At 36.2% G+C, this 13,556-nt stretch overlaps 1 protein-coding gene across 1 annotated transcript in view; it reads right to left on the bottom strand.

Moving 5' to 3' along the window:
* asic2 (acid-sensing (proton-gated) ion channel 2) overlaps nucleotides 1–13,556 on the bottom strand; it is a 273,081-nt gene that overhangs the window by 32,596 nt on the left and 226,929 nt on the right. Inside the window, 4 exon segments of the mRNA XM_043235846.1 lie at nucleotides 3,459–3,477; nucleotides 3,934–3,983; nucleotides 3,985–4,013; nucleotides 4,016–4,084. Of these exon segments, the coding sequence (XP_043091781.1) occupies nucleotides 3,459–3,477; nucleotides 3,934–3,983; nucleotides 3,985–4,013; nucleotides 4,016–4,084 (167 nt within the window).

Genomic DNA, 13,556 nt, shown 5'->3' with positions numbered 1-13,556 from the left:
AATCAAATATTTGCCATGTGAAATTTAATATCTTTACAGATTGAGGCTGTTGATTCAGACTTAGTGATCACCAGCCAAAAACCTGCCGGCATTTCCACAGCTACAAAGTGGAAAAACAACACATGCTGCTGAGTAGAGATGCAGCAAATATCCGGCTTTGATCAGGAAGGCGAGATGAGAGTGCAGGCATGAAGGACAGAAGAGAGTGAAGAGAGATTTAGTGGTCTCCTCCTAACTTAGTCCAACTATATATTACATATTGTAGCAGTGGAGAGGCATTCACCTTTTAAAAAACACACACACACACACACACACACACAGGGTTGGAGCAAATTTTGGAGTTTCAAATGAATTGAGAGAATCTGAGCCTCACAAGATGTTAAATTTGGAGTGTTCTGAATGTTAGAATGTTCTGAATTTAAATAAATAAAAAAAAACAAAATGTAAATTTACAGCAACAGAGGAATTCATTACCCCAAACACATTTACATCAAAACATAGCAGGATCAAGTGATTTACTAATTATGCATATGTTTTCTCAACATGCTTTCACAAATTTTAACAGTGTAACAAATGAGACTTTTCTGAACTAAGCCTAATAGTTTAAAATGAACATAGTCATTAAAAGTATTTTTTCTATGCAGTATTACAAAATGTTTACCACAGTGTCTCTGTTATTTTTAGCGTTTCCGGGTGATTTTATATTGCATATGTACAAATTTTCTTGTCAGCATTTTCCACCAAAGTCCATAATAAATATAATTAAAAATTGAAATTTAATGAAACACATGCTTCACTTGAGGAGATAAAAAAAGAAAAAAGCGTAAACAGCACAAAGAATTCATATAAAAGGAAGAAAGCAACATGGAGATAAACATGAAAGGTCTTTTGATAAAGTTGAAACATTTTTAAGGCACTGTGTTTGCTGAATCAATAACATCATCTGAAAAAAACATAACATCCAGAGATGTGCAGGTAAACAAACATTTTAAACCACGGTCAGTCTCAGTAATATGCACATACAAAGCCTCTCTTTCTCTGTATTTATTTTGAAAAGTTTAATCTTACAGTGATACAATTTTAGATCTTTCATCCCATAGATAAATAGTTTAGTTTTATATTGACTAGACTAAAATTGACTATATTTGTTAGTGCACATTACTATATTACTCATAACTCTGAAAATGCTCCTCCCTCTAAAACAATGGGTCATCTCTGATGACATCAGTTTGATGGCTTGGGCATGAGCATGACATCATTAACTGTCAGTGTTCAATTCTGAACAAAACGCCTACTTCACTATATCTAATTAATTTGATGTAGGAAAAACAAGCGAGACCCTCTATTTTCCTCATTCAATATTTTGTTTTATCTCTGAAATCACGTTACAATACAGAAGTAAAATCGAAATCATAAGCGTCCGGTTAAAGTACTAACTTTAATTTTTATCTATTACAAGGAGAGATAGTGAAAGTGAGTTTATTTATTATAATTAGCAAATTTAGGAGGTAATGCAAGACAAAGAAGACAAAGAAAGTAAGAGAAATATAGAAAGAAGAGCATAAAATGCATTGAATCGAAAAAGTAAAGTAGTGATCTTTCGACTGAATTTATAGTACTGCTGAGCTTCACCCACAGCTTCAAAAAAAACAATAAACACATAAATATTCCCGTTCAAGCACTTTCGAGATCTTGCTCTACATAATATATTGTTTATCTCCCCATTTCTTCTTTCAAAGTGAATAAGTTCTTCATCACTCTGCATTCATCAGAGTTGGAAACCAGCAGACAGAATAATGATTGGCTGCACATTTATTCAGTGAGGCTCAGGATCTCTCTCAATGTCTTAAATTTGAAAAGATGATAGCAAGTTTATCACAGGCTCTTTCTCTGCTCCAGAGCGTGTCATCTTGCAAGATTTTCAGCACGACATTAGCACATTTATTATATTACATATGCATGCGCACAGCTCCTCTTCACCTCTTCATTTTCAATTTCTCCATCTCTTTCCCATGGCCCTCCAAAAATGCTTGAGTGTCAGAGGTAGAGCGGTGGATGCAGACAGATGACTTTCTGGTCTTGATAGATTCAGACTCCAAAGAAAGTAAACAATACAGCCAGGTGATCTGCTGACTTTTACGTCTATCCAATAGATGCTAGATTATTTTTCATTGTCACACCTCCCTTTGGAAGCTTGAAAAACTCACCACTATCTAGTGTTTCTCTGTATTAGTTGGCAGAAAGTTCACTAAGAAAACCCTGTGAAAAACATCAACTCTATTTTATCTTTCAGGTTCATGTGCCTTTTTCAGGTAGCAACTTGTTAACTTCTTGACTATGACTTTTTCCTCAATAAATTAAAGAGCTAGAGCTATGGTTGGATTAGGGATATAGAATAATGGTCATTTAGAAAAAGGCATTAATATGTGCATAATTAGCACTATTAAATGGCTAATGTTCTAGAAATATGCATGCTAATAAGAAACTAATAAAGTGTAACTGTAAAATAAAAAACAAAACAGCAACAAAAGAAAAAAAAACTTTATATTTGATTTTGTTGAATAATGAAAAATTAAACTTTTTTCCTATATTGTTCTATTATTTCCTGTGCAACAGGGATCATTTTCATAATTTTATCCGAATATCCTCAAATAAATGAATACAGAAAAACTAGAAAACATCTTTGCTGGAGCAATATCAAAGGATAAGTTCATCCAAAAGAAATTCATTTACTCAACATGGAGCACAACAGGAGATGGATGTGGGATGAGAGGATAGTGGCTCTCAAGCTCCAAATGTTGCATAAAAGAATCATAAAAGTGATTCCGAATGAGAATATTCAAGTCTTCTTGAGAGCCATATAATAGCTCTGTGTGAGTCATTATCACTGAACAATTCAAAATCTGGTGCTTTAATGATACATGCCAGAATGTGTATTTACGTAAGAGCAAGAATACTGGACACCATATGAAGAGAAAGGAGGAGGAACAGAAGAAGGAAATGTGCACATGTGCAAGGTTGCTTGCCTCATCATAGCATTACATTTGAATGCAAGGAAGAGAATGAGACCTCAGCATTCACCTTTACAGAAATCTCCCCAAAGGCATTTGCCCCACAGCACTTCTCTAATGGCTGAACAGACAACAGATGGACTTCCGGGCCATAAAACAGAGTCATATACTGGATCTACGGTACATAGAATTTTAGAAAAGAATTGTCCATATCCTTCACAGTTATGTGAAGGTGAGAAAGCGTAAATCTAAAGGATTTAAGCGTCAGCCCTAGCAGTAATAAAGCTGAGGTACAATTCGTACCATTGCTTTCAAAGGCCAGTCTCCCAAAACAGCTGATGGAAATGTATAGTCATCACGCTCTGATTCCTTTTGTTCATTATTTGTGAAAAGTATGTCGATATTTCTTGGAATAAATTTGAATTCAGCCTCAGCTAAACTTGTAACCTTTCAAATGCTAATGAATCTTTTGCTGGGAATACTCAGTGCCGCTCTCTTAAGCCTAAATGCTTTCATCTCCTTTGAAATAGTGTACACACTACAAAGGGGAAGCTATGCACGGTGCTCACAATGGTAATCAAAAAAGTAGAAGTTTTTTTGTGTACCTCTCTTCAGAGAAGTGTAGCTGCATCAGATCAGTGCAACCAGGATGCAAGAACTTCCTATTTGATAATGAATCCACTGGATTTGTCTACACTATTACAGCATCACAGCTGTTCTTCCAGAGTGTATGTCTCTCACAAATATTCACCTCGTCTCTGGGGGCCGGCGTCTCACTGCAAACACTGACAAAACCTTGCCTAATCAGACACCTGTAAGACAATCAGAGTTTCTCCTGCAAATTAGCAAAAGATGTTTAACAAGGAGACACCTCTTGAAAGCTCAAGTGTACACTGTGTGATGAGGTTGACTGTGTGTGTACCTGTTTCTCCCCAAACAGGCAGGTATTCATCTTGTTGGATGTCAGCATGATCTCAGACCGTTGCCTGTGCCTCCTTTCATCATGTAGTTCTCAAAGTCTTCCCTTCTTCTGCAGCGTTAAACATATAACACTTCCCATAACGTGTAAACACCTGGAAAAAGAACAGGCATTTATTAGACTTTTTACATTTTTAAATTCACTTATACGTAGCATGTGTCTCTGATTTCCACAGACAAAATTTTTGATTCACTCTGCATGTGTATAAATGCCATGAAATACAGTTAAATACATTTTTAATGAAAGCTTAGTAAAGGCAAATCGTCTGAAGTACTAATGTGAAGCTTTCATATTTTTTTAATGCATGTATATTTTTAAATTTCATAAATAATTTAGTTTCAAAAAATGTCTATTTATTGAGCTGTGAAGTTGTCTGAATCGTCCTCCTGAGAGTCGATGAACTCTGGTTATAAGATATTGATATAAATCTGGCAGAGAATGCATACGCACACGGCTGCAAATAAACAATGGTTTACATATCATCTACAATATTTATGATCTGTCCCTCAACACTTGCTTATTCCTTGCACAAATGCCAAAAAATAACTCAGTATCCATATTTCTGTAACCGGTCATAACAAGTGTTGACATCTTACACATAACTATAATTAAAATATTGGAGCTAGTTGTGACAAGGGTTGATAATTATACATATATAATTATACATATATATATATATATATATATATATATATATATATATATATATATATATATATATATATATATATATTTTGTATAGCCAAGACCTTAAATGTTTACTTTTGAAAAAGTCTGACAGTTGTTTATTGAAATATAGGCTTTGAGACAGTGGCCTTTCCATAAGGCCTTATAGGCTGCTATTAATTCTGTATTTAGCATGTGTTTGCTTTCAATGAAAAAAAAAAAAAAAAAAATTGGCTGGATTATCAGAAAATGAGCACATATATCACATATCACCTTGCACTCACTCTCATATTGTATGTCTTTCTTCTGTGGAAGACAAAGAAGACATTTTGAAGAATATGCTGAGATGCTTGTTTCAAAACAATGCAAAAGCAAAATAAATGTATTATAAAATGGTCTTCTAATATATTCTATTCTAAAACGTCATGTGATGATAGCTTTGTAGGAGGAAGTCATTACTGACTGATCTCATTCTCCCTCTGAACCGGATGAATCTGAGTCATCACAAATAACAAATCATACAGTTTTTGATTTGTGGAAGATCAAATTCAAGGGAAATTTTTACAAATTGGGCATCAATACTTCTCTCATGGACTCTCATGAATTTTTAAAGGAGAACTAGGGTGAAGTTAGGAAGTGAATTCTTAAAAAGTGGAACATTTTCATCTATTTAAAGTCTATTACTCACACAAAGCATTCACATGGCTTCAGAAGACTTGAAAGCACAAGTCATGTGGACTTTCATACTGCTTTAATGCTGCTTTTTAGTCCTTTTGGAAGCTTGAAAGCCTAGTCCCCATGCATTAAAATTGCCAGAAAGAGCTGCCAGTAGATTATCCTTTTTGTATTCACCATAGAACAAAGAAAACTCTACAGGTTTGGAAGAACATGGTGAATTTTTAGATGAACCATGTCTTTAACATCATTCAGTTATAATTGTTGTTCATCAGACCCCAGTCATATATGGGGTTTTAGACTTGCATTTCTTGCCTTGTTTGTCCTCCAGAACATGAGTTAGAACTGTGCAGCTTCTTTATCTTCAGACATGCCCCCCTAGCTCACCATTAAATGCTTATATTAGAGAAAATACTCTTTTTTGATGTGGGTCTGTGAGGAGCTAGATCTGTTTCCCAGGATGCAAAGTGAATCTCTGGTCACCCTTCAGAGGCCCTGCCTCATCAAAGCCCTCGAGAAAGAAGCGATAGAACACCCCAATGTACCCTTGTTCAGATGACGTGCAGGAAAGGACAGAGAGCTAGGTGCATTTATATTCATTTACCAATGAAGGTGTTTTACACAGTGGACTGAGCAGAGACAAATACAACTATTTGAGGTAACAGAGTGAAAAGGACCACCGCATTTTACAAGCCCAAGTCACTCTATCCTTTCCGTTCTGCTTTTAGCTCTAATTTGGGACTAAATGCGATAGTGAAATGATATAATTAAGAGAAGCGAGATAAAGCAATTCTCAGCTTGTTTTGATGATAACGTACAAGAAAAGACATAAATGGAAAAATCTGGATCCCTTGTTACACAGTACATAATGATGATAATTATGAGTTATGCATGTTTCAACCCCTCAGTGTATAAGAATCGAGAATCTTTAAAGAAAAAGTTCAGCTAAAATGAACATTTAAAATGATTTACTCATCCTCATGTCATTCCAAACCTCGTCAGTAGAAACACCAAATACATATTGTAAAATTGTGTGTTTTTGTTTGTTTGTTTTATTTGAGCACCATACAGTTAATGTTGTTTCAGACTCCATTGACTTTCATTGTACAAGCAAAAACAGTTGAAGCATTTTCCCACACAAGATAATAAAGCCAATACAGGGTTTGAAACAACACGGGGTGAGTAAATGATGAAATAATAGTTTTTAGGTGAACTTGCCTTTAAGCATAGAGGTGTACTGTATTTCTCTATCAGATGTGCGATCCACCGCCTGGAAAAGCGAAAATGTTGATAGATTTTGGTCTTTGCTCGAAGATAAGCATGAAACCGTGTTGGAAAGCTGCTTTGAAACTGTATCTTTCAAGGATTGGTGTGGAGAGGCGCTAATCTAAGGTCTCTTAAAGAGCTGCTTCTTTCTAGTGTAGGAGCTTGATGGATGGATGAATGATTGAGAAGGTTTCGCCTTACAGCATGTCTGTACACACACAAACACACACTGCGCACACACATAGATAAATCACCATAGCCTGCAGCTGCCAGACCACAGCCCACAAAATCGATACATGAATATTCAGTCTCATCCTTCATGCCTGGAGCTAAGTGCTAGCAGAAATCACCCAAGAGAAACTGAGAGAGTTAAGGAACAGTGGGCCATACAGTCCTCATTTCCTGCAAAGACTGACAGCTTTAATTCTTTTCTTCTTCTCTATTACAAATTCAATTTAATTTCAACTGACAAGGCAAACAGAAGCAAGGATTTCTGCTCAAGATAACTCTCGCAGCTTATTAAATAGGAACCAGCAACTTTAAGCCGTCTTTCCTCATAAAACCAAACACGTCTCTTTAGAACCAGGCTATCCGTTTAGGATTTAAGCCATACAAGCTTTGACAATGAGCTAATAATATAATTTAATCCAAAACTCAAAGCACTTTAACAAATTCATGCACATTTTAAGGTGACTGCCAATCACTGTCTTAATGAATGAGGTTTTAGGAGGAGTTAATCAAAGATGACTTAACATTATAAAATGACAGCTGCAGAAATTTCTCACTCTCAATACTCAGCTGGAAGCACTGGAAATGCATATCACCCTTTAAAAACGGTCAATAAGCCATTATGACCGCTGAAGTTGAAAGAAAGACTGTCATTACCACTTAGTGCCTTGTATGTTAATGTTTCAAAGTCATTGTAAACATGCCAATAGTCATTTGCTGTTATTGACCAAGGATGTTTCTCTGAACTAACAACAAACAGCAAAACATTTGTGAAGACTTGATTTGAGCATACATGCCAAATACTTTCTTAATAGCCTCTAACACCATTAAACCAATTTAGCTTGAGTAATGAAAGGCAAAAAGTGGCTCTTTTTCCATTTTCACTTCACAGAGAAAAAAAAATCTTCCATTAGTACCGAAGTTTGGTGTTTTCATGTCAAGACCAAGACCTCGAGGCTAGCAGGTTACTGTTAAAACACAGGATGTTGCAAAACACATCAATTCACTTTCAATTAACTTGCATATTATAACCAAGTCACATTTGTGACTTATATATAAGCTCCCAACCTTTGTGAGCTAAATCAAGCTCATTAGCTGGTTTGTACGCTTCTGCAAACACACGCACACACACAAAATCTCATTAAAAATTCAAAGAAAGGAAAGCGCTTTGAGTGTTCTAGAACAAAATGGCGTGACCTGGTTTGAGTGATGCCCATTACTTCTAATGACACAGACAGATATGCTATTAGCGAAGGTGCTTGTGTGATACAGCTTTAGCAAGAGAAGCTTGACTGTGGCAGGGCTCCTTTAACAGGCAAGTGTGTGATGGGTCAACCATAAGAACACGCAGAAGAGGAATACATTATGATAATCATATTTAGGAAAGCAGTAGGAGATAAAGCACAACCTGAGCGTTCACAAAAGGTCACGCTCATTCACATCTAGTTGTTTAACTGCACATTCAAGGTTTCGATTAAGAATATAGATGTATGAATAAATCAGGTTCATTTGGAATATTCGTGGAATATGTAATTAGATATATTTGGAGCAAAACGTCTTCTCAACTGCTAACTACTGCGTTAAAGGTGGATTTTATGAACGATCCCCATAGAGCTGATCACACTGCATTTTGTTTTTTATTTACTGACAGATCTGCGGAATGTAGATGGTTCTCTGACCAAAGAGATATTTATCAGTGAAATGGTGAAAATTAAAGACTACCCCAAGGGTTTAAACCCGCAGAGAAAAATGTAGTCTTTTCTGCAAATGTTTGAACTAAGTAAAGTCATCCTCAAAACTGGAGAAGTTTCAACTGGTGTGCCAGAAGCATAATGTTTGCCGTTTCACATCTAAAGACCTGGAAGTGCTCTATGATGTCTCTGAGTCTTATCAGTCACTGGCCTGGTGGGTTTTTTTCCCTTGTCGCCTGCCACATGGATTATCTTCTTCAGACATGGATGCCATCGTTTTCTCATTTCATTCGCTGTCTCAGGCCCTCCTCCATTCTTTTTATTTCTCTCTACAGTGTGTGTGTTTATCTATAAAGTGGCTTTGCACCAAGAAGTGGGTGTTATGTTCCCATAGGATGAAATCTCAGTTTGATGAATTTATTGCTGTGGATATTCTAAGACAAGAGAGTTGTAAACAAAACAAAATAAAGCAAAACAACAAAAAAGTGATTCTTAATTTGATTTTCACTTAGATAATCCTGAAGCATTTTATAGAGTGTGTGTGTGTGTGTGTGTGTATATGTATGTATAAACACAAGCATTTTAAATACATCTTAAATATATTAAATATATTTTGAGTCAAATTGAATCAATGCAAAGTTTACATAGATAGTTTTGCATGCTACTAATGAAAAACAAAAACAATGTAAACAACTGGGCAACAGCACCATATATCTTATCATAGTAATCTTAATCATCTTAATTATCTAAAACTTATTAAACAATCAAAACATTTACTATTTCTGCAAAACAATTCAACTTAAGTCAAAAAAATTTTCCACAGAGAGAGGAAGAGAGCACAAAAGTCCTTGCTGTTGAGTAGCTCTATCCTTTGAGTGGAAGAGAAGTGAGTCCAGAAGCATTATATCCTCACTCTGGACAGGAAATGCCAGTGCCTCGCGGCTAATGGCATAATGCCAGGATATTTTTGACAGTCTGGCACCCAAACCTGCTCGGCCTCATGATTCCACACGGTCAATCACACCATCACAAAATCAATGACACACTGACATTTTTATGGTGTCATCGTTCACACACAAATTCAACTCAGGAAACAGGAACAGAAAAAAAAATGGCCAAGAAACTCAAAAGTTTGCAAGTAGGCATGTATTAAAACCCCCAAAATCGGAGGTATAGAAACCCTCAAAGAGAAAAGTTATATACACACCCTCGTGTTGTTATAAACATCAATACTTTTTTCTAAATTTCTCAAAATGTCTTGTTTTATGTTCCAGTGATTTTTGTTCAAATGTTGGAAGTGAAAACCGTTTGGTTATCAACATTCTTCAAAATGTTCTTCTACAGAAGAAAGAATTTGACACAGGTTTTGGAACAACATGATACGTAAATGCTGACAGAATTTTTATTTTTGGATGAACTACCCCTTCAAAATGCTACCATAACACCTCCACAGCCATATCTGAAAAACTTCAAAATACCACACTTTTCCTCACATAATAGAAAAAAAAGCAGTTTTCCTGATTGCCACAGTAATTGCACTGGACCAGCATTTCCACTAATATGACATAACCAGGTGATACAACACTTATCTCCTTTGACAAATTCTCATTCTTCCACAAAAGCTTACCGGAGGATGGAGCAATGACTGTAAAATTTAAATCAGGTGTGTTAAGAACCAGTTAAGCTCTTTTATCAAAGCCAGAGAGGACTGGAGCATTCTGACCACCTTTATTGTGATATGGTCCTGCTTTGTTCCTAAATCGATTTCCATTCTGCAGTAGATTGTCACAGGATGGAACGGAGGGGTCTGGGCGGGGTGTTTACCGGCAGTTATGTTTATAAAAATCCGTAGAGTTGCAGGGTGAGCACTTTGCTTCACGGAGCATTAACAGTGATGAGTGTGAGTGGGTGAATAATTCATAATACAAACCACAGAAGAAATGTGTACACAATGGACTCTCTCACACACACACACACACACACACACACACACACACACACACACACACACACACACACACACACACACACTCACTCACAAATGCAGACTGGTTTAGTTAAACTTCATCATCTTTACATCCAATTAAACAAAGAACATTACTGGACATGCAACATTACACAACTATAATCTTTTATCACCCCTGTCATAAATGTTATAGCAGTTATATGTGCTTGACTAGCGCTAATTAAGTATGTTATGAGGGAATGTACAAAGTATTCTAGACAATAAAGCTTCAAATAAAAAAAGAAAGTCATGCATCAACAGAGAAATAATCTTTCAAACAACCGTTATTTTCATCTATTTATGTGCATTCAGTGTTACTGTAATTTCATACAGTGTCCGCATGGATTCATTCATATATAATTGACTTACCCTCTCTTCCACTCGTTCAATGCCCTCTTGCAATTATTTGCTTATTTATCTATTTTAAGCAACTCATATTAGCATCTTTCCTATTTAGCCATAGCTCATGCTCAGCTGTGATGCCTCAAAACAGCCTAATTGAAATGAGTTCATTAAATTATTATAATACTGCGCTCTGAAATGCAGCATAAGACGTCACTCAGTAGAGTCATTATGAGTCAGAGACTTTGCTCTGTTCCAAATTTTTCTGCACTGCCTACTGAAGGCAGTATTTTAAGGCTTAATAAGCACACTGCAGACACGAAGGCTGGTTCAAAGGTTGACAGCATAATTATGCAGCCTCCTAAAATACCTTGTTTTTGCCAAATTCTAGGTCAACATTGCATGTATCCTTCACAGAGAAGGCATTCCCAGCATGCAGAGCGAGTGGGGAAAAAAATTCAAACAGCCAGACAAAGTGACTACTGTTCAAGAATTGGTAAGAATTATTGGTGACTCTTTAGTTTAGGGACCAATTCTCACAATTAAGTTGCAAGAGGAGAAGTTGCATATTAGCATATTATTATTCTATTATTAACATATTGGCTGTTTATTAGTACTTATAAGGCACATATTTTCATGACTATATTCTACATCCCCAATATTTAAACTTCACAACTTCCTTACTAACTATTATTAAGCAGCAAATTGGCTTATCCGTGAATTTTCAGCATCGTTGTTCCAGCTTTCAGTGTCATGTAATCTTTCAGAAATCATTCTAATATTCTGATTTGAAGCTTCTTAGTGTTATCAGTCACTTAGTGTTAACAGTTGTTCTGCATGCTTTATATTTTTGTCGGAACTGTTTCACATCCATTTTCAAAAGAACAGCATTGATTTGAAATAGAATTAGTTGAATTTAGTAAAAGTCAACTATTTTAGCCGCCATATTACCCTGAAGCCCAAGACTGGGTGTCCACTAAAGCTAAGCAGGGCTGAGTCTGGTCACTACCTGGATAGGAGAACTCCTGGGAAAACTAGGTTGCTGTTGGAAGAGATGTTAGTGAAACCAGCAGGAGGTACTCACCCTGTGCGCTGTGTGGGTCCTGTGTGGGGGACACTATACTGTGTCTTAGCACTTAGTTTAGCAACATGCTCCTGTCAATGGTAGTTAAATCAATTGTTCATTGATTTAAAATACTTATGAATATAAGTATGAACACTGAGAATTAATGATAAGAATAGTGTACTCATTTTTAGTGTAGAAACTGCGTGCTGTGCATTTTGGTCTTCCCCCCAAAAACAAAACAAAAAAAAGACCCACTTGGTTACTACACTAACCATAGTTCAATCATGGCATTTGTAGTAAAACTGTGTTTATATAAATAGTGGTCAATATAACCATGGTTACTACAATTTTACTATAATAATACAGTGGTTAATTTAGAGTAAGAGTTACATCAAGAATTAAACTTGTTGTATTGACATTGAGTTTCTATTTACATGAGAGCATTAAAATCATGTCACCTGTGTGGCCCTAAGCTGTTAAGATGGAGCGTTAGAAGGTTGCAGCTTGAGACAGTAGTCAGTGAAGCAGCTCACCGGGTTTTCAGCAGGCATATTATCATTACAGCACGATCCTGTGGTAACGTCCAAACATTACAACCGTGATATAACATACCCTCAACAGAAGATTAATGGCCCATCAACAGACTCTTCTGTTCACACTTTTCTCTGTCTCTCTCTCTCTCTCTCTCTGAGCCTCTTACGGGTTATAAAATGGTCCATCCTGTCAGAGTGCCATCAGCCCCCTCATCTGCCCTTTCTCTACCCATCGCTTTTTTCTGCTCCATCTTTATGCGCAAAAGACACTTCAGCCCTGACATCACCCCCTCGGGTATGTTTTTCATCCCAGCTGTCAGTCAAGAAGACTTGCTGCCATGGCAACAGGTGATGACCCTGGCTTAAGCTCATCAGTCACCTTGCTTAGGTATCATTTGTTGCCATATCTGAATCTTCGGTTGCAGTGATTTTGCCTAGTCAGACATGCTCCTGGATCATCCTCTTTTGTTGATCCTAAAACAACATTATTGACCATAAGCATAGACCTACCCCTATCACTACCTCTACCTATCTCTATTTCTATCTATAACTTAACCCTACCCATAATATTTCCCAAAAACCAGAGGAGAATGATAACTAAACAACAAAGGTGCAGAAGCACTTAACCCTTATTGTAAGCCTAAAACAGACATTTCTTGTAAATGTATCACTCAATTCTGACTGGTTGATTGGGATGTTGTTCCAGGAACATACTGAACCTGATGACATCACATTCATCCTAATCAAAGCCCCTTCTCACATGTCTTTTCAGTAGTTATAGCCATACAAGCTAGAGATACAATTAGAGTTTGCCCAAAAATATTGAATTGCAAAAATTTTATAGAAATTGTGGCCATTTGTATTGAAACTTTTTCTCCAATTAAATTCTAAAGTATATAAAATCTGTCATAATTATGTCATAATTTACTTATCCGTTCCTACTTTCTATTTTCAATGGAACCTAAACAAAGAATATTTGTAATTCATATTTTTGTTCATATAATGCAGTTCATTGGGGTTCAAAACAACACTGAATCCCACTGACTTTCTTTGTATGAAAAAAAAAAACATCAACTGAATCTCAATGGGTTTTT

This window comes from Puntigrus tetrazona, chromosome 3, assembly GCF_018831695.1.
Source record: "Puntigrus tetrazona isolate hp1 chromosome 3, ASM1883169v1, whole genome shotgun sequence".
Taxonomy (NCBI): domain Eukaryota; kingdom Metazoa; phylum Chordata; class Actinopteri; order Cypriniformes; family Cyprinidae; genus Puntigrus; species Puntigrus tetrazona.
Note: the sequence above shows the minus strand (reverse complement) of the source record. Positions and strands in the feature narration are given on the sequence as shown.